General features: G+C 41.1%; 1 protein-coding gene across 10 annotated transcripts in view; it reads left to right on the top strand.

Moving 5' to 3' along the window:
• ST3GAL3 (ST3 beta-galactoside alpha-2,3-sialyltransferase 3) overlaps window positions 1–22,666 on the top strand; it is a 221,934-nt gene that overhangs the window by 25,846 nt on the left and 173,422 nt on the right. For 5 of the 10 annotated variants that reach the window (XR_004032577.1, XM_030823706.1, XM_030823710.1 and 2 more), the window contains exon 2: window positions 4,191–4,338. Coding sequence is in view for 9 of the 10 variants with exons in the window: in XM_030823706.1 (XP_030679566.1) it covers window positions 4,221–4,338 (118 nt within the window). In the remaining variant the exon portion in view is untranslated. Of the gene's footprint in view, window positions 1–4,190; window positions 4,384–22,666 lie in introns of all 10 variants that reach the window. The other 5 variants (XM_030823712.1, XM_030823713.1, XM_030823705.1 and 2 more) reach the window with 1 other exon arrangement.

The raw sequence follows: 22,666 nt of genomic DNA on the forward strand, positions 1-22,666 counted from the left end.
ATATATATACATAACTATTCTACAGCTGGATTTTTTTCACTTAGCAGTATGTTCTAGACACACTTCCCTGTTAGTACATGCAGATATGCCTCATTCTTTCCAGCTGGTACATTATATTCTACACTGTTATTCTCCTGCCCTGGCAGACACTTTATTCACCTTCGTTTCTTCTGTGTACTGGCAGCTGGTCTCTGTTACCTGCATCATCTGGGCTTCCTTGCCTTCTGGCTTCCAGCTGGGATCAGCTGATAAAAGACACTGCCAGGAGATCTGAGGGCCAATGTTGGGAGATGACGCCCAGATAAAACACAGTAGCAGACTATGTTTTATCCCCCATTGTCCCTTGCCATGGTTCTAGTAGCAGCTGTGCTCGTTGTCTGTGATCACTGCTCTTGTAGGGTGGCTTCTCTTCTCCAGCCAGCTCTTGCTGGGCTCCAGTGACATCCTTCTCTTCTTTTGCCCTTTCGGCTTGAAGGGTAGAAATAGCTTCCTGCCGTTGCTAGTCCCTGGCTGCTTCACCATTCCTGGTTGGTTCCTTTAAATGCTGCTCACAACAGCGATAAAAAATCCTGTCATTAAACTTCCTTCAGTTTACTCCTTTGCATATGGCATCTCTTTCCTGCTAAGACCTCAATGGATGTGACCAGGGAGACTTACCATAATTTAATTATTGGGTCCCTATTATTGGGCATTTAAACTGTTTCTGGTATCTTGCTGTTATACTCAAGAGTTGCTAATGAACATTCATGTACATGTCCTTTTTAATATTTCTGGGAGTATCGTTTGAGAAAACAGTCATAGGAATAGAAAGACTGGGTTAAGGTATATGAATATTACAAATTTCAGTAGATACTTCTAAATTGTTCCTGAAGGAGTCTACCAATTTACGTTTCTACAATGTGTTGTTTGATTTTTTTAATAGTAAAAAATTAATGGAGGCAGTACTTGTGACTTTATAAAAAGTACTTTTTTTAAGAGACAGCGTCTCTCTTTGTTGCCCAGGCTGATGTGCAGTAGCATGATCGTAACTCACTGCAGCCTCAAACTCCTGGGCTCAAGCAATCTTCCCGCCTCAGCCTCCCAAGTAGCTGGGACTATAGGCACATGCCACCATGTCCAGCTAATCTTAAAATTTTTTGTAGAGATGGGGGTCTCATCTCATCATCTTGCCCAGGCTGGTCTCAAACTCCTGGGCTCCTGCAGTCCTCTTGCTTCGGCCTCTCAGGTCTGAGCTGCCATCCTAGGCCCTATGACAAACAAATTTAATTCAGAAGTGTACAAAGGGAAAAGTAAAAGTCCTCCAAGTCTCACCTGCTTCTCATCATCTCATCTTATTCCCTACAGGTAAGCATGCTAACAGCTGTATAGCCTGTCAGGCCTTTCTCCCATTTTTATATGTGCATGCTTAGCATAGAGTAAATTGAGTGCATTTATATGTATAAAGTAAACTCATTCGTATATGTGTGTATATGTATCTCTTTCTCTATTTGGGATAACATATTTCTAGACTCCGTTCTCTTCCATTGACCTGTTTTTTCCTCTGCCAGTACCTATCTACCTTAGTAATTATAGCTTTGAGTTGGTTCGATATCTGGCAAGGCAGATTCTCATCCCATTATTTTTCATTTTAAGAAATTTCTTGGCCCTTCTTGGGCATGAACTCTTCAGATTATCTTTAGATCCAAGTTCAGAAAATTCATGGATTTTGACTGGAATGAAACTGAATTTATAGAAAAGTCACATTTCAGGAAAACTGCCATATTTCAAATTGAATCTTCTCACTTAAGAACCTCTTTTGCCGGGCGTGGTGGCTCACACCTGTAATCCCAGCACTTTGGGAGGCCGACGTGGGCGGATCACAAGATCAGGAGGCCATCCTGGCCAACATCGTGAAACCCCATCTCTACTAAAAAGACAAAAAAATCAGCTGGGCGTGGTGGCACGTGTCTGTAATCCCAGCTACTCAGGAGGCTGAGGCAGGAGGAACGCGGGGAGGCGGAGGTTGCAGTGAGTTGAGATCATGCCATTGCACTCCAGCCTGGGCGACAGAGGGAAACTCCGTCTCCTGGGGGAAAAAAAAAGAACCTCTTGTGTCTTTATTTACTCAGATATTTTATGTTCTTTGGTGAAAGTCTTGCCCATTTCTTGCTAAGTTTATTTTTAGTTATTTTATAGATTTTGTTGCCATCATGAATGGAATTTTTTCACTTTACGTTTTCTTTTCTTCTCTTCCTCTTTCCTTCCTTCCTTCCTTCCTTCCTTCCTTCCTTCCTTCCTTCCTTTCGACAGGGTCTTGCTCTGTCACCCAGGCTGGAGTACAGTGGCATGCTTACAACTCACTGCAGCCTCAACCTCCTGGGCTTAAAGGATCCTCCTGCCTCAGCCTCCTGAGTAGCTAGGACCACAGGTGCACACTACTAGGCCTGGCTAATTTTTTAATTTTTCTTTTTGTAGAGATAGGATCTCATCATGTTGCCTAGGCTGGCCTCAAACTCCAGGGCCCAAGCAGTTCTCCTGCCTCAGCCTACCAAAGTTTTGGGATTATAGGCGTGAGCCACTGTACCCAGCCCACCTAACATTTTCTAAATGGTTATTGCTGGTATGGTTTTTAAGAATGTGTTGATTTTTGTAAATTAATCTTATAATCACCTACTTTATTGAACTTCCTATTCTAATGATTTTTTAGTATACTCTCTTGGCTTTCCTAGGTGGACAATTATCTGTAAATTATAATGTTTTGTCACACCATTATTAATATTTATACATCATTTTTTTCTCTTATGTCATTGTCATTTCGTGGCTGAGATATCTGATTGGGCTTGGTTGGGGGCCTGACCCAGGGCAGTCTTCTTGGCCAATGTTACATTTTACATTTAAGGTGTACCTGCTATGCATCCTTTTACATCAGAGGATGCATAGCAGGTACAGTAGCAGGGTGGGTGAATTCCAGACAGATCTTGAGGATAGAAACAACAAGGCAACGTTTAATGAATAGAAAGTACAATGACTAGAGCACAGGGCACAAATGAGGTTGAGAGAAGCAAGAGATGGATTGGAGAGTAAATCGAGGCTCAGTCAGAAGCCGCTAGGCTTTAAGGAGCAATTACTTTATTCAGAGGAGTTGAGAATTGAATGAAAGCTGTGTTAGGCAGAATGGCTCTTTAAAGATACCCACACCCTAATCCCTGGAACCTATGAATTTGTTACTCGACATGGCACAAGGGACTTCACAGATATAATTAAGGTTTTGGGTCTTCAAATAGGGAGATTATCCTGGATTATTAAGGTGGGCCCAATATAATTACATGGGCCCCCAAAAGCAAAGAAGTTTCTCCAGCTGGAAGAGAAGCAAGGTATGGTAGAGGAGGAATTTGGAGAGATTCAAAGAGTGAGAGAGCCTGAAGGGGACCACATGGAAAGCATGAAAAGGACTGTAGGCGTGAAGGCTGGCCCCTGGCGGATAACCAGCCAGGAAACGGGGGCCTTGTGTCTCCAGCTGCACGAACTGAATTCAGCCAACAGCTTGAGTGAGCGTGGAAGTGGATTATTCTCCAGGGCCTCCAGAAAGGAACACAGCCCTACCAGCACCTTGGTTTTGGCCTTGTGCGACTCTAAGCAAGGATCCAGCTGAGCCTCACCATACCCAGATTTTGGCTTTCAGAACTCTGAGATAATTTTGTGTTGTTTTAAACTGCTAAGTTTGTGACACTTTGCCACAGCAGCAGTAGAGAATGAATGCAAAGGGGCTTAAGCAGGGATATTGTCAGATTTTGTGTTATTAAAAGACTTCTTGTGCCATGTGGAAATGGATTTGGAGAATGTAAATTTGGAGGCAGGGAAACGTGTTTGTGGGAATGCTGTGATAGCACAGTCTAGGGTAGTGATCATGGGAAGGGGATATGATTTGAAATATATCTGGGAGCCTAGAATTGCCAGAACTAGTCAGGGACTGGATGTCAGCGGCTGCAGGGGGAAGCAAGGATGATCGCTGCTTTCTAGCTTAGGTGCTGGCTGATGATGAAGCTGTTTTTTGAGATGGGGATGAGCAGGTTAGAAGATGCCATGATATGAAAGTGACAACTCTTAAGTTGTTCTTCATTTGGAAATTCTCTCTATAGATACTTTAAGAGAGAATATATCAATAAGATGAGTGCTTTGTCTTTTAAGAATGAAACTTTTTTCTTTTCTAGGTCATTTAGGAAATCGTAAATCATGTGAAGATGGGACTCTTGGTATTTGTGCGCAATCTGCTGCTAGCCCTCTGCCTCTTTCTGGTACTGGGATTTTTGTATTATTCTGCGTGGAAGCTACACTTACTCCAGTGGGAGGAGGACTCCAGTAAGTATAGTCACTCTAGCTCACTCCAGGAGAAGCCTGTTGCAGGTCAGTTACTGGTCTTTCGTGTGGCTTCATCTCTCATATTCTTCAGAGATGGGTGATGAGAGTAAACTGAACATTTCTGGGACTTTGGCCTAGAAATTGCCTGCCATTTTAGCTGATATAGGCTGAGAACTTTGATGTTTTTTAAAAACTGCATGCCATGACAAATCTCAGTTCCTTTTACAAACTTGGTGAGAATGTGCTATTCTTCAATAAAAACCCAAACTGTACTCATACTTCTAGTTCTTGAACGCTTTTGTTCTTTCTAATTGCTGTAGCATATTGCCACTCTATTTTGCCATTTATTGCCTTAGGGATTAGTATTGAACTTGGTTTCCATCTGCCCTTAAAACATTCATCTTTATGTTGAATTTTCAACATAATATTGTCTCTGTTTTGTTTTCCCTAAAGAAACTTTGTCCACTGAATCTTTGTAGCCGTAGCTGCTATTGAACTTGCACCTGGCTACAATAATGGCTTATTTTCCCTACCCAGTAACTCCTAATTTTTTTCTTCTCTTTGTGCGCTTTGTCTCATGTGTTACATAGTGTTTTCCACATAGCCTGAATCCCACTAGTTTGGTTTCTGTTTACCTGATGTGGCCTGTGTTTTGGTTCTAGGCTTGCAGTTGAAGGGCTTACATTGATCAGCACCAGCCTTTGCACATTGTTTTCTTGGCTGTAGCTTGAAATATCACACAGTGACCACAGTGGTTTTCTTTGTGGTTATTTTGTCTGACTGTTATCTGAGCTTGGTGTGGGAAATAATATAAAATCAGAACAGAGTGGCCTGTTTTGACCTGCAGTGCTGTGTCTTCTCTTAAAATAGTTTTATTTTTACTAACATCTACCAGATACCAGTATAGAACTCACTTGAGAAGAGAGTCAGTCTCTAGGTATGAGGTGAAAGTGAGCTGCAGTGAGTGGGAAGAAGCAACGGGCAATTGGCCTGCTGTTGCTCTAAGACCCTAACATGGGAAGTATTACAGTGAAGTAGCTCATTTATTTCTCCATGGCTCAAACTACTGAGACAGTTCCAAGCCAGTTTTTAAAATATAGTGTTATATCCTTAATTTATTGTTTTATATAGAATGTTTACGTGCCTTTTAAATGCTTAGCTTATAATTATCACTAATTACTTGTGTTTCAAAAGTACTTAAATTTCTCTGCACTGACTTATTTTTAAAACCAAGGAGACTACCCAGGATAAGGAGTGTTTATATCAGTGAAATGCAGAATTCTGTATTTAGAGGTATTCATTGTCTGTATTGGTAGTGGTGGATCCATCTGTATCAATAATATAGATGGAAATGTGTGTGAAGAACAAGGGTCTCCTTTTCCGCTAAGAGCTGCTGACCTGTAGAAGACATAACCAAAGATCAGATAAGATTTTCCTAGATCAGTAGGGAAGGGAATTAACTTTATAGAAGACTCATTGTGTTTCAGGCATTAGGCTAGACAATTTACAAATATAATTTCATTTAATGTAATTCTTACTACAGTTTTGTGAAGATGCCATTTTATTATCCCCATTTTCCAGTTGAGCAAACTGAAACACTTTAATTTACCAAGGTTATATTGTTGGAACTGGAATTCAATTCCTGTCTTTAAAACCTATGTTTATTATTTTATTGAAAAATATAATAAATACTGAAGGCAAGACTTAATTTAATATTCTACCTGGTAAAAAGAGAGAGAGAAAGGGGCTCAGAGAAGTAATAGTAGAGAGTGTCAGGAAGGGGGTGTGAAAAGAAAAGGAGGGAAAGAGAGAAAGTTATCAAAAGAAGACAGAGAGGCTTATTAGGTTTGAAGGTGACAAGGTGCTATTCACTTGGGCTGTAGGCTTCAGAAGTTTATTGCTAGTTATCTGCTATCCTTTCCATTAATTGTTAGCTGACTAACCAGTATTTATAGCTTTTCTATTCTGACTCCTAAGCCTTTTAGATGTTTGACTTTGAATAGGTTGTTTAGACCATCTCACCAAAGCATACTATTTTCTGTGCTGTAATATCAGAGAACAGAGTAATAGGACCCACCCTGCATGGCTTACTAAATCAGACGGGTCCGCTGTTTTTTTTTTTTTTGGAGATGAGGTCTCACTCTGTTGCCCAGGCCAGAGTGCAGTGGTGCAGTCATAGCTCACTGTAGCCTCGACCTGCCAGGCTCAAGCGATCCTCCTACCTCAACCTCTCGAAGTAGCTGGGACCACAGACTCACACCACCATTCCTGGCTAATTTTTGTGTCTTTTGTAGAGATGGGGTTTAGTCATGTTGCCCAGGCTGGTCTCAAACTCCTGGGCTCAAGTGGTCTGCCTGCCTTGGCTTCCCAAAGTGGTGGGATTCCAGGCCTGAGCCACTGTGCCCGGCCAGAGAGGAGTCCTTTACTTAGAGTCAAGCTGAAGGAGCGTCACAACCCCGGAGACTGTTACGTTGTGAAATTTAGGCTGTATTTTAATAATACTGATGATGATAAGATGAAATAGTAATTTATTGATTACTGTATCTACTATATGTCTGTAAGATAGCAGGGTCTTTATATTTGGAATCTTATTTGATCCTCATAGTTTCTATTGGTTATTATTATCCTCATTTTACAGATATAGAAACTGAGGCTTCAGAGAGGCTGTGTAATCAAGAGTTTGTGTGCCTTTCATCTGAGGAGGGTGAGGACAATCCCAAGTTAGAAAAATAAATGTCTTTAGCATTATTTTTCCTTAATGTTTAGAATATTAATAAGTTACTCAGATAACCTATTGGAATTTCTCCATGGTAGGGGGAAGAGCCTAGAGTTGGTTTTTGGTTTTGGTTTTTGACACAGGGTCTCACTCTGTCACCCAGGCTAGAGTTTTGTGGTGTGATCTCGGCTCACCGCAGCTTCAACCTCCTGGGCTTCTACCTCAGCCTCCCAAGTAGCTGGGACTACAGGTGTGCACCACCACACCCAACTAATTTTTCAAAATTTTTTTGTAGAGATGGGGTTTCTCCATGTTGCCCAGGCTGGTCTCAAACTCCTGAGCTCAAGTGATCTTCTCACTTCAGCCTCCCAAAGTGCTGGGATTACAGGCATGAGCCACTGCACTTGGCCTGAGGCTAGAGTTTTTTATTATTAAATTATTCATTCAATAAGCAGTATGTTCTTATTATGGTCTGTGTACTGTTCTGGGTAAACTGGATATAAGATGAACATAGTCCTTCATACTCTTAGCCTATAATATGAGAACAAAACAAAACAATTATTATAATATATTGAGTTCTAAAAGAGCAATCTGTGTGAAATGCTGTGTTGGAGCATAGGATTCCTTCCAGAGAGAAAATTTATGTTTTCATTAATTCCAAGGTGTATTGTAGAGGGCTACAAACTGCTTTGCCTTGGGTAGTTTAGAGACACTTGTGACCTAGGCTTGGTCAGGTTGCCAAGACTTGAGTCAAATGCTTAATGTGAAAAGCTTCAAGTATGAGAATAGTCTAGTTATCAACCTGTTTTAAAAAGTACTGTAGAATTATTACACATGTAGTTTGATAAAATACGTATGCATACATATATTTTAATTAATGAACAAATCACCAGTATCTGGAGTTAGAAAGAGTTGGGTGTGCTTGTTTCTTCATCTCCAAAATGAAGATAAAAGACTTATTTCTGGGCCAGACACAGTGGCTCACACCTGTAATCCCAGCACTTTGGGAGGCCAAGGTGGGCAGATCATGAGGTCAGGAGATCGAGACCATCCTGGCTAACACGGTGAAATCCCGTCTCTAGTAAAAATACAAAAAATTAGCCAGGCGTGGTGGCACGCCCCTGTAGTCCCAGCTACTTGGGAGACTGAGGCAGGAGAACCGCTTGAACTCGGGAGGCAGAGGTTGCGGTGAGCCTGGGCCACAGAGCAAGACTCAGTTTCAAAAAAAAGACTTATTTCTCTTTGCTCTGATGCTTTATTTAGGTCAGTACCTTGTATAGGAGTCGAGTAGTTGCCTCTTTGCAATAGCCCTTATTTCACAATGGTCCATTTCATGGAAGCCTTGCATATTTTTATTAATTTAAAATTTTACTTATTTCTGCTGGGTATGGTGGTTCATATCTGGAATTCCAGCACTTTGAGATACTGAGGAGGGAGGATTGCTTGAGGCTGGGGGGATTACTTGAGGCCAGGAGTTTGAGACCAGCCTGGGTAATGTCACGAGGCCTTGTCTCTACAAAAAAATTAAAAAATATTATCCAGGCATGGTGGTGCACACGTGTACGGTGTGTGGTATAGCTACTCGAGAGGCTTAGGTAGGAGGATCACTTAGGCCCAGGATGTGGAGGTTGCAGTGAGCTATGATTGCGCCACTGTACTCCGACCTGGGCAACAGCATGAGACCTTGTCTCAAGAAAGAAAGAGAGAGAGAGAAGGAGAGAGGGAGTGAGAGAGGGAGGAAGAGGGAGAGAGAGAGAGAGAGAGAGAGAAAGGGAGGGAGGGAGGAAGGAAGGGAGGAAGGAAGGAAGGAAGGAGGGAGGGAGGGAGGGAGGGAGGGAGGAAGGAAGGAAGGAAAGAAGGAAAGAAATTCATTTCTAATTAATAAAGTAGATCTTTCATAGGATTAGTTTCCTGTGCTGTGAGACCTTTAAAACTTCATGACTGAGTGAGGTGGCTCATGCCTATAATCTCAGCACTTTTGGAGGCTGAAGTGGAAGGATTGCTTGAGCCCAGGAGTTCAAGACCAGCCTAGGCAACATAGGAAGACCCTGTCTCCACAGAAAAATAAAAAATTAGCTGAATATGGTGGTACATGTCTATGGTGCCAGCTACTCGAGAGGCTGAGGTGGGAGGATCGTTTGAACCCAGGAAGTCAAGGCTGCAGTGAGCTGTGGTCGCGCCACTGTACTCCAGCCTGTGTGACAGAGTGAGACCCTGTCTCAAAAATGTTTTAAAAATTAAATTCATGCTACTGTGTTTATCAATTATTACAACTCCCTTTGTGTTCTTCCCTATATTTATAAAAGATTATAACCAGATAAGTTATAAAATATGCATTCAGATTACAAAGTACACATTGTTGATATGCTTGCTCTGGAGAATACTCTCTGGCACATAAGCGGAAGTTGGATCTGATATTAGGAGGACAGGTTGAAGTGAGTTTAATAGACATAGGACATTGTATTAACTCTTAGTTTTCTGCCTTAAAAATGAAGAGGAGGCTGGCATTTCTGGCCTCTGGCTTAGGGAGGTACTCTGCTTCCGATGGTAAGGAAGTAAGTGGTATCAGAACTAGCCTCCTCTCTATAGGAAGCTATAAAACTGGACAAAAGAAATGAAGCAGTTGTGTCAGCCTGTAGACAATAGGCAGCGTAAAATTTCAGTTCCTAAGAGAAGGAAAACTTGAGGTGAGCGCCCCATTTGCTGAGTTTTCTGTCTGAGGACAGTTTCCCAGCCCTGTTCTGTGAGTGGAGTCTAAACAGGCTGTGATGATTTCCCCTGAGCTGAAGAGGCGGAGGTCAGAGTTTGGGCAGCTGAAGCAGTTGGAATCTGTGGGGTGGACCATCATAGGGTAGGGAATTGTTCAGCAAGAGCATCTCAGAAGTCCGTGGGGGCATTCCTGTGAGGCTGAAGCTAAGGACTGGCCTATTATTTATACATGGGGTGAAACCACCTGAAGCTTACCATAGAGAGAGCAGCTGGTACAGGTTGAATAGAAAAGATACTAGAGGTCAAGTCCTGTTGGGGTGAAAGCAATGCCAGGAACGCTTATGGTCCAGCCCTACCAGTAGAAATATCTCATTAACACTTTGTTAACACCCCTGGCATCCAGCTGAGACCCCAGAAAGGCCATGCCTTATGCATAAAGATCTTACCCAAGAGTAGGATCTACTGTAGAGCCACCCTAACAAGGCCTAAAGCCAACCCCCAGCAAGACAGATTTTGAAGTTTGGGTCCTATCAGGAGAGGTAAAAAATGCCATGCGCTTTCCTCAGATCCACACTCATGATGCATAAAATCAAGACCACACAAGTTCAGGGCCATCAGGTAGTCATTGAACTATCTGCTAAAATACAAATTGACACTCTTCATAGGAAGATAACAGTATTCATAGTTTTTATGTGTAATATCCACAGTGGCTAATGTTCAAAAAAAGTTACTAAGACATGCAAAGAAACAGGAGAATATCCATATTCAAGAAGAAAAATCTATGGATAAGATGGCCTCAGTGTTGCACTTAGCAGACAAAGTAACTATTATGAATATATTTAAATAATTAAAGGAAAATATGGTAGTGAACAATGAGTAGTCTCAGCAGAGAAATGGAATCTATAAAAAAGAACCAAATGCAAATTCTAGACCTGAAAAGTATAGTAACTGAAATGGAAGTTTCACTTAACAGCAGATTAGATAAAACCAAAGAAGCCCATGAGCTTGAAGAGAACACAGTGGAAATTATCCAGTCTGAACCACAGAAAGAAAGATCGAGACCAGCCTGGCCAACATGGTGAAACCCCGTCTCTACTAAAAATACAAAATTTAGCTGGGCCTGGTGGCACGTGAAATCTGTCTTGCTGCTTGGGAGGCTGAGGCAGGAGAATCGCTTGAACTGGGGAGGCGGAGCTTGTAGTGAGCCGAGATCGTGCCACTGCACTCCAGCCTGGTGACAGAGCGAGACTCCGTCTCAAAAAAAAAAAAAAAGACAATTGGGCAGGAAAAAAATTGACATTTTGTTTTTTGAAAATTAATTTCCCATACCTACTCATCTGAAGGAAAAAAAATAAATAATGGCTGAAAACTTCCTAAGTTTGATGAAAAACATTGACTTACAGATCCAAAACAGAGCCCCTAAGGGGCCAAATAGAGCCAACCCCAAGAAAGATAAATATTGGGGGAAAAAAACCTAGTTATCATAGTTAGACTTCTGAAATCTAAAAATAAGGAGAGGCTGCTGCCGGTGCTGCTGATGAGCTCGTTTGGTGTGGACCTGGTGCCTCTTTAGTGAAGCAGCAGCTGGTATCTCTGGTGTTCCCTGTGGCCCATGAAATGCCAAGAGAAGCGTTAACACTAAGAGCAACGATCATACTAATTTGAAGGTGGTGGGGCAGATTGGTTCTGTGGTGCAGTTTCACCATGTTAGCCAGGATGGTCTTGATCTCCTGACCTTGTGATCCACCTGCCTCGGCCTCCCAAAGTGCTGGGATTACAGGCGTGAGCCACTGCGCCTGGCCTAGTTTTTGTTTTTTTTGAGACAAGTTTCACTCTGTCACCCAGGGTGGAGTGCAGTGGCGTGATCTCGGCTCACTGCAACATCTGCCTCCTGGGTTCAAGCAATTCTTTTGCCTCAGCCTCCCAAGTAGCTGGGACTGCAGGCGTGTGCTACCATGCCTGACTAATTTTTTTCAGATGTTTAGCAGAGACGGGGTTTCACCATATTGGCCAGGCTGGTGTCAAAATCCTGACCTCAAGTGATTCACCTGCCTCAGCCTCCCAAAGTGCAAGGATTACAGGAGTGAGCCACTGCGCCCGGCCTAAAATGGTAAATTTTATGTTGCATATATCTTACCACAATAAAAACGTAAAACAAAAAAATAAGACCGGGCACAGTGGCTCAGGCCTATAATCCCAGCATTTTGGGAGGCCAAGGCGGGCAGATCACCAGGTCAGAAGTTCGAGACCAGCCTGGTCAGCACAGTGAAACCCTGTCTCTACTAAAAATACAAAAATTAGCCTGCTGGGTGTGGTGGCGTGTGCCTGTAATCCCAGCTACTCGGGAGGCTGAGGCAAGAGAATCGCTTGAACCCAGGAGGCGGAGATTACAGTGAGCTGAGATCATGCCACTGCACTCCAGTCCGGGCGACAGAGTGAGACTCCATCTCAAACAAACAAACAAACCAGCCAGAGGCAGAGATACCTGGAGTGAAGGATGGGGGAACGGGCCCAGGGCTTCCGTGCTGTCTCCAGGCATGCCACTCTCCAGCACCTCCACGTGTTCAGCGGTCTGGAAACTCTGCAGACCCTATAGCTCAGGGATTTTTATGGAGGATTCGTTATGTATGCAGGATTGACTAAATCATTGGTCATTGGTGATAATAAACTCAACTTTTAGCCCTCCAAACACATTGTTGGTTCCCCTGGTAACCAGCCCTCATTGCGAGGGACTGTCCAGGAACCCATTAAGAGTCACCTCATTAGAACAAAAAATGCTCCTACCACCCAGGAAATCCCAAGGGATTTAGGAGCCCTGTCTCAGGAACTAGGAGCAGAAACCAAATATATATTTCTTATTATATAACCATATCACACAATATATAAAACTCAATTGTGTTTCTATATACTGGAAGCACACAAATAGAAAATAAGATTAAACAACATTATTTGCAATAGCATAAAAAAAGATACTTAGAAATAAATCTAAACATATGCAAGACCTCTACACTGAAAACTGTAAAAATACTGCTGAGAGGAATTAAAGATCTAAATAAGAGATTAAATAAAGACATCTAAATAAGGAGAGATTTATGATGCCTATGTATTGGAACACTTAATGTTGTTAAAACAGCCCCCATTTTTTTTTTTTTTTTTTTTTTGAGGCAGAGTCTGGCTCTGTCATCCGGGCTGGAGTACAGTGGCAGGATCACAGCTTACTGCAGCCTCAACTGCCCCAGCTTAAGTGATCCTCCTGCCTCAGCCTCCTAAGTATCTGGGACTACAGGCATGCCCAGCCAATTTTTTAAAAACAATTTTATAAAGACAGAGTTTTACATTGTTGCCTAGGCTGGTCTTGAACTCCTGTTGTCAAACAGTCCTCCCACCTTGGCCTCCCAAAGTGCTGAGATTACAGGTGTGAGCCACCTTGCCAGACCTGTTTTTAATTTTTATGTTTTATTTTTGTAGAGATGAGGTTTTGAGTTGTTGCCCAGGTTGGTCTTGAACTCCTGGCCTTAAGTGAAGATCCTCATTTTTTCAAGATCTATAGATTCAATGCAATCCTAATTAAAATTTCAGCAGGCTTAAAAAAAAAAGAAATCAATAGCTGATTCTAAAATTTATATGAAAACACAAAGAATCTAGGCTTTGGAAATAGAAGTTAGCTTACACTGCTTCACTTCAAGTCTTACTGTGGTAATCAGGACAATACAGTATTGGTGAAAGATCAGTAGACAGAATAGAGTCCAGAAATAGACCATGCATATGTAGTCAATTGAATTTTGATAAAAGTAATAACATAATTCAGTGGGATAGGGAGTCTTTTCAACATACTATGGTGCAATAACTAGATATCTATATAGAAAAATAAGGAACCACAGTTCCTACCTCACACCATATACAAAAATCAATTTTAAGTGGATCATAGACCTAAGTGTAAAATTTATAGAAAAGGAGAAAATCTTCATGCTGTTATGGTAGCACAAAAAGCATTAACCATTAAAGAAATACTTATCAATTGTATCCATTGAGATTTCTTTCTGCTCTTCAAATTGTTCCATCAAGAAAATAAAAAGCAAGCCACATGCTGGGAAAAATATTGGCAAGATACATTGGGCAAAGGACTTGATCCAGAAGATATAAGGAACTCTTACAACTGAATAAGAAGGCAAACAACCTAGTTAAGGAGTTGACAAAGTACTTTCGGGAGACCAAGGTGGGGGGTCACTTGAGCCCAGGAGTTCAAGACGAGCCTGGACAACACAGTGACACCCCATCTTAAACAAACAAACAAACAAAACGAAAAACAACAAAAAGAAACTGACAAAGGATTTGAACAGATATTTCATACAAAAAAAATTACAAATGACTGATAAGCACCTTGCTATGGTTTGAATGTTCTTGTCCCTTCCAAAAATTCATGTGTTAGAAACTCAATCCCCAGTGCAACAGTGTTGGGAGATGGGGCCCTTCAGGAAGTGATTGGGTCATGAGCGCTCTGCCCTCATAAATGAATGAATGCCATTATAAAAAGGGCTTGACAGAGAGAGTCTGGTCCCTTTTTGCCCCTTCTGCCTTCTGCCATATGAGGACACGCTGTTTTTCCCTTCCTGTGGATGCAGTGTTTTAAGGTGTGCTCTTGGAAGATAATACTGGGGCTTTTCCAGACACCAAACCTGCTAATGTTTTGATCTTTGACTTCAGAATCTCCAGAACTATGAGAAAATAAATTTCTTTTTTTTTTTTTAATAAATTACCCAGTCTCAGGTATTTTGTTATAGCACACAGAGTGGATTAAGACACACCTCAAAAGGTTCATCATCATTAGACGTCAGGGAAAGCAAACACCCATTAGAATTGCTGAAATTTAAAGATTGGCATTCTTCAACTTAGCAACTCTCTTGTGTTGTCAAATGGAATGTAAAATGGTACAACCACTGTGGAAAACAATTTGGCAATTTCTTTTGAAGTTAAGCATATATTTAGTACATGACTCAGCAACTCATACTTCCCAAGATAAGTGAAAACCTTTGCCTACAAAAAGAGTTGTAAACAACTGTTGGTGGCAGCTTTATTAACAATAGCCAGGTACTGGAAACCACCTAAATTTCCATCAGTAGGTAAGTAAAACAAATATACACCTTAGACAAAAATAAATTTCAGCTAGATTAGATATTTAACTGTAAAGAACTAAATTAAAATACTAGAAAACAATAAAGAATATGATATTAGGGTTGAGAAAGGGATTTTATTAGCTTGATACCAAACTATAAAAGAATGAAAAATGTTATCTTTTGGCCCAGCACAGTGGCTCATGCCTGTAATCCCAGTACTTTCAGAGGCTAAGGCAGGAGGATCTCTTGAGCCCAGGAGTTTGAGACCAGCCTAGGCAACATTGCAAGACCCTGTCTCTAAAACAAGTAAAAAAAAAAAAAAAAAAAAGCCCGGCTTGGTGGTGTGCGCCTGTAGTCTCAGCTACTTAGGAAGCTCAGTGAGCCGTGTTCATGCCTGAGCTGTGCTCACGCCTCTCCACTCCAGCCTGGCTGACAGAGTGAGTGAGACTTTGTCTCAAGAAAAAAAAAAGCTATCTTTTATTAAAACTTCTGTTTTAAAAAATTCTCTAGAAATTCTAAGCAAAGTTAAGATGAATAACAAGCCAGGAAAAATATTTTTGGTATATATGACAGAGAGATGATATTCTTTTTTTTTTTTTTTTTTTTTTGAGACGGAGTCTCCCTCTGTCGCCCAGGCTGGCGTGCAGTGGCACAATCTCGGCTCACTGCAAGCTCCGCCTCCCGGGTTCACGCCATTCTCCTGCCTCAGCCTCCCGAGTAGCTGGGACTACAGGCACCCGCCACCACGCCCGTCTAGTTTTTTGTATTTTTAGTAGAGACGGGGTTTCACCATGGTCTCGATCTCCTGACCTCGTGACCCACCCGCCTCGGCCTCCCAAAGTGCTGGGATTACAGATGTGAGCCACCACGCCCGGTCAGTGAGATGATATTCTTAATATGTATAAAGAGCTTATATAAACTGGAAAAACCAACACTTAAATAGAAAAATCGATAAAATGCAGGAACATCTTAATTTCACAGAAGGAAAATTATAAGTGGTTAATGTTTATTTACAAAAATATTCTCACTTTTTTAAAGAAATACAAAGTATAAAAGAATGATGGTACATAATTGTTATTTTATTCTTCCATATCAACAGTACCTTTCATGCTGGCAAAGAGTTTAGAATGATAATGCCCTGTATGTGCATAGGTAAGCCATTATTCTTAGATAATATAAGTGGGTTCCTGGAAGGCAATATAATAGTGTGTATTCAAAAGTATAAATACACATACCTTTTGATCCATCAGTTTTACTTCCTAAAGAAATACAGAACAAGCATGCACAGATATATGTACAGGTGTGCACATTGCATTGTTTCTAAGAAAAAAATGGAAACAATAAAAGATTGAGTAAATAAATAATGGCACGTCCATTTGACAGATACTCTGCAGCCATTGAAATGGCTAAGGTAGGTCTTCATGTATTCCTACATGAAGATGGAAAGTATATAAGGATGATCTTTTTCACTTACATACACACAGAGACACACTCAAATGCATATGTATACAGATAGGTCAGTCCCACATTTTATTTGTAGGAAGCTCAAAATCAACAGCAGTAAACATTAACTGGCAGTTAGAGTATTCCTGGCGTATTCTGTGTCAGGTCTTTGGGATAGAAAGATGAATATAGGCCTGTCCTACTCTCATGGTCGTTATAATCTAGCAACCTTATGAGGTTATAATCGGTTACTTTTTTTTGTTTTGTTTTGTTTTTTTTGAGACGGAGGTTCTCGTCACCCAGGCTGGAGTGCAGTGGCGCGATCTCGGCTCACTGCAACCTCCACCTCCAGGTTCAAGCGATTCTCCTGTCTCAGCTTCCTCAGTAGCTGGGATTACAGGCACCTGCTACCACACCCGACTAATTTTGTCTTTTTAATAGAGACAGGGTTTCACCGTGTTGGTCAGGCTGGTCTCGAACTCCTGACCTCAGGCGATCCTCCTGCCTTGGCCTCCCTAAGTGCTGGGATTACAGGTGTGAGCCACTGCACCCGGCCTAAATTTTTTGAGCATTCAACTATGTGCTTGGAGCTCACATTGTTCTAAAGCGCTTTGCATGCATCATGTTATTTAATCTACTAGGTATGTTTGATAGTATTTCCACATTTTACAGGTAAGGCTAATGAGGCTCAACAAGTTAATGCGTTTTTTGAGATCACACTGGTAAAGTGGGGACTGCTCTTGTTCTATTTTGCAGGTGGGAAAACAATTTTAAGTGGGTTGGTCACTAACAGAGACAAAGCTTTAACTAAAGGTTTCCTATCTTCAAAGTTTGTGCTCTCAGTAACAATACTTGATATCTGAAGCCCCTGATTCACCCACCTGTTTCATAGACTAAATATTTTTTCCTTGGCTCTTCTTCCTCACTTATTCCCTCACAATTTTTTGTTTGTTTGTTTCAGACAGGGTCTCGCTCTGTGTCCAGGGCTGGAGTGCAGTGGCACAATCACGGCTCACTGCACCCTCCACCTCCTGGGCTCAAGTAAGCCTCCCATCTCATCCTCCCATGTGGTTGGGACTACAGGTGCACACCACCACGCCTAGCTAATTTTTATATTTTTGTAGGAATGGGTCTCACCATGTTTGCCCAGGCTTGTCTTGAACTCCTGGGCTCAAGCGATCCTCCCACCTCAGACTCCCAAACTGCTGGCATGAGCCACCATGTCCAGCCAACAAGTTTTCTTGACTATAGCAAACTTTAAGGCAAAAAACCTCTTGTTCTACTTTTCATCTAATTTCACTTTTCAGTAGAGAAAGAACTGGATGATAGGGATGGACTGTCTCTCTACAAACAAATTTTAGAGGATTATGTATACATCTTTAAAAGATACTCATATTTGAACAGTAACTCATATATGCCTTGAGACCTTGTAATTGGAAAATTAAGTCAGAAATCTTATTGATGTAAATATGAATCAGTACTCATTGTAAATATTATAACTAAACAATTTACAGAAACTGAACTAATGGCTAAGCTAACTCAAATTTATAATTTAAAAGCAGTAACACAATGGCACACCATGTCCAATTCAAGACAGCACTGATGGCACACTGATAACAGAGTATATTCCAGAGAACTGTAGGGACCCTGTACACGCGTGGGCATGAGTTAGAGCTGCTGTGCAGTGCAGTTGAATATTGCCTGCTGTGCAGACTGCTTAATGAAATAGTGGTATAGGGCTCAGAGTACACTCCAGTAAAGTGCTATTTTTGGTTTTACCTATAGCACATTTTTGTAACTCAGTAATTTATTTTGTGGGTTTCTAGTAACTAAGTAAGCCCTAATGGTAAATAAAAGTGAAAGTTTGTGGATTCCGTATTGTGTGTCACAAAGAAAAACTTGCATTTTTGGATCAGTTTATAGGCCATTGTAAGAACCCATCAGTAGGCTGTGGACTATATTTTGAGAATCACCACTTGTTCTGAGAGGGTATGTGATGGTGGGAGGAATGCAGATAGGTCTCAGTTCCCTCCCTGCTGCTCTCTACTACTTTTTCCATCCTTGCTGATGTCATGTTCTAAACTTCATGTTACTGTAATCTATTCTAGACTGCTGACCTTTGTCAGTGGCTTTCTTCCTCTTTGACCTGATGAAAGTTCCTCCTACTTCTAATGAGCTGCTCTTTCTGAAGGGATTCCCCTAGCTGGGCCTCTGGTATCCCCTAGCTGGGACTACAGGCACCCACCACCACGCCTAGCTAACTTTTGTATTTTTAGTAGAGATGGGGTTTCACCATGTTGGCCAGGCTGGTCTCAAACTCCTGACCTCAAGTAATCCGCCTACCTCAGCCTCTCAAAGTGCTGGGATTACAGGCATGAACCACCGCACCTAGCCCCCAATGTGTTTTAAAATGCAATACATTCTGTCAATCAAAATCCCAGAAGGCTTGGGTTTTTTGTCTTTAAAAAAATTTTGCTTTGGTAGAAATTGAAAACTGATTTTAAAACTTATATAGAAATATAGAGATTCAAGAATAGTCAAACCATTTTGAAAAAGAACAAAGTTGGAGGGTTTACATTACCTGCTTTCAAAACTTACCATAAAGCCAGCAGCAATCAATATAGAGTGGTACTGGTATAAAGACAGATGTATAGATCAATGAGACAGAAAACAGAGCCCAGAAATAGACCCACACATATATGGCTGATTGATTTTTCACAAAGGTGCCCAGGCAATTCAAAGGAGAAAGTGTAGTCTTTTCAATAACTGGTTGCACAAAAACAAACAAAAGAACACTGATTCTTATCTCTCACCATGTACAAAATTAACTTGAAATGGATCATACACCTAAACGGAAGAGCTAAGACTAAAAAACGCATAGAACAAAATATAGGAGAGAAATGTTAGTGATGTTGAGTTTGGTAAAGATTTCTTAAATAGGGCAGAAAAGCATAAAAAAATACATTGAACTTTATAAAAAGTAAAAACTTTTGCTCTTTAAACAACACTGTTAACAAATACTTAAAGGCAAGCCACAGCCTGGGAGAAAATATTGTGAAACATCTACAACAAAGGTCTTGTACTTTACTGTTGTACTTTACTAAGTCAATACAAAGTCAAAACAAAGTCAATACAAGACAAAGGTCTTGTACCTTCCTATTCAGTAATAAGTAGACAAAGAGCCAGCTAAAAATAGACAAAGATATGAATAGACACTTCACCAAAGTAGACATACACATGGCAAGTAAGCACTTGAAAAGATTCTCAGCATCAAATTAGTATAAAATGCAAATTAAAACCACAATAAGACACTACTCTTACACTATACTATACTCCATTGGCTGCATACCAACCCCCCCCCCCAAAAAGGCAGTATCATCCAATCAATATTTGGCATTATAAAAACAGAAGAATGGAACTATGCTACCGGTTAGTAATTTAAAAACAATTTTTTTGAGACATGGTCTTGTTCTGCCACCCAGGCTGGAGTGCAGTGGTGCAGTTATAGCTCACTGCAGCCTCAAAGTCCTGGGCTCAGGCAATCCTTCCACCTCAGTCTCCCGGGTATCTATGACTACAGAAGTGTGCCTCTATACCTGGCTAATGTTTTTAAATTTTTTGTAGAGACGGGGTCTTGCTATATTGCCCAGGCTGGTCTTGAACTCCTGGCCTCAAGTGATTCTCCTTCCGTGCCTCCCAAAGTGTTGGGATTACAGGCATCAGCCACCACACCTAATCTTAATAATAAAATTTAAATTGAGAGACAGCATTAAGATTTAAAGTATTTTTCTTATATCCTTTGGTAGGTCAGTTAAGTATGTTGATAAACTTAGACTTTTTTCAGTTAATTATGTAGGCTAAAGATTTCTAGGTCAACCACAACAAGAATAGAAAGAGTATGTAAAGTGCATAACTTAAAAACTAACTAGAATAGGTCAGGCATGATAGTTCACACCTATAATTCCAGCACTTTGGGAGGCTCAGGCAGGAGGATCATTTGAGGCTAAGAGTTTGAGACCAGCCTGGGCAACATAGCAAGACTCTGTCTTTACTAAATAATAACGATAAATAATTTAAAAATCAGGTAGGCATGGTGGCGTGTGCTTGTAGTCCTAGCTACTCAGGAGGAGGCTGAGGTGAGAGAATCAGTTGAGCCTAGGAATTCAAGATTGCAGTGAGTTATGATCATACCACAGCCCTCCAGTGTGGGCAAGAGAGCGAGACCGTCTCCTAAAAAACAAACAAACAAACAAAAACACACACACACAGAAGGGGATGTATAGTGATGAAAAAAAGAAGGCATGAAACTCAATAAAAGAAAAACTAGGCTGGGCGTGGTGGCTCACACCTGTAATCCCAGCACTTTGGGAGGCCGAGGCACGCGGATCATGAGGTCAGGAGATCGAGACCATCCTGGCCAACATGGTGAAACCCCATCTCTACTAAAAATACAAAAATTACCTGGGCGTGGTGGCGCATGCCTGTAATCCCAGCTATTTGGGAGGCTAAGGCGGGAGAATCGCTTGAACCTGGGAGGTGGAGGTTGCAGTGAGCTGAGATCACGCCACTGCATTCCATCCTGGGTGACAGAGCAAGACTCCATCTCAAACAAACAAACAAACAAACAAAAAACTAATGTTGAGGGAAGAGGCCAACACTTAATATCTGAAACAGAAAGCTGAGTTTATTGGTAGTTTAAGCAAGAAGAGCTGTGCTTATAAGACTTAGGCTCTTTGAGCAAAGCAGAGAACTACTATCTTTTGTAGAGGGGTTCTTAAAGTTTGGTCAAGTGTATTTTGGTTGCCTGTTGCACTGTGTTGGCATCTACACTGATGCTACAAAGCGATGGCAGGTAAAGCTGCTTGCCCCTTAGCACAAGTCAGATCAGTAGCACTAAACTGCTATTATAGTTGTCATATTTCTCACTGCCACACGTGGTAGGAAATAAAATGAAGCCAATTTTACTTAAAAATGTTATTGACGAAACATTTAATTTCATGAAATCTCAATTTTTGGATATGCATCGTTTCACTCAAAAACAAATGTCTACTCAGGAGGCTGAGACAGAAGGATCACTTGAGGCCAGCCTGAGCAACACAGTGAGACCCCATCTCAAAAAAAAATGTAGTGATGAAATGGGAAATATGCATAAAACACTACCACTGCACACTGAAGCTTTATTGTTGCCCTAAGGAAAAGCCCTCATGGTGTGGATTGTTTGAACTACAAGCTGAACTAGCTGCTCTTTTGGGGGTACCATTTTTACTTGAAAGAAATGATAGACAAAGTATGGTTATTTAGACTGGGTTTTGACAGACCTTTTCTCAAAGATGAATGAAGTAAGCCTGTCACTTCAAGGGAAACCACTGGCAGTATTTTTTTGCAGTGAGAAAACTCTGGCTTTCAAGTGAAGACTAGAATTCTGAAAAACTTACATCTGCTGCCATAAGCCTGACATCTCAATATTTAAACACTTTTCTGATACGATCAGTAGAGATATTAACAAATGAGATTTTTTGATATTTTATAATGAATGTGAAATCATTGGAAGGATGTGTATAACTCAGTGAACCCATAATGCACAAATGACTACTGTTAGGGTGTTACAGAATCATGCATGGATAAAAGATCTATTCAGGCCAGGCGCAGTGGCTCACGCCTGTAATCCCAGCACTTTGGGAGGCTGAGGCAGGTGGATCACGAGGTCAGGAGATCGAGACCATCCTGGCTAACACAGTGAAACCCCGTCTCTACTAAAAAATACAAAAAATCAGCCGGGCGTGGTGGTAGGCGCCTGTAGTCCCAGCTACTCGGGAGGCTGAGGCAGGAGAATGACGTGAACCCAGGAGGTGGAGCTTGCAGTGAGCCGAGATGGTGCCACTGCACTCCAGCCTGGACGACAGAGCAAGACTCTGTCTCAAAAAAAAAAAAAAGATCCATTCAAAGTATAAGATAGGCCAATGGATTTTAATGTAAGAGTATAAAAATGGTCACTGATACAGCTTCAGATTCCATATTGCAACCAACCTTTAAGAAACTACCAGTTTTGAGTTTTGGTGTAGTGTCAAGGAGGAATATCCACAATCATTTGAAAAGATTATTATAATACCCCTCCCTTCCTTTTCTAGCTATTTTTGTGAGAGGCCTGTTTTTTTCCTACATTTCATTCAAAACTGTTTTACAACAGATTGAATGCAGAAACAAATGAGAACCCAGTTTTCTCTTATGAAGCTGGAAATTAAAGAGATTTGCAAAATTCTAAAGCAACGCCACTCTTTTCCTACTATTTTTTTGTTTTAGAAATATTTTTTCATGAAATTATCTTGTTACAGTATTTAATGAGTTT

Source organism: Nomascus leucogenys, chromosome 12 (genome assembly GCF_006542625.1).
Source record: "Nomascus leucogenys isolate Asia chromosome 12, Asia_NLE_v1, whole genome shotgun sequence".
Classification (NCBI taxonomy): domain Eukaryota; kingdom Metazoa; phylum Chordata; class Mammalia; order Primates; family Hylobatidae; genus Nomascus; species Nomascus leucogenys.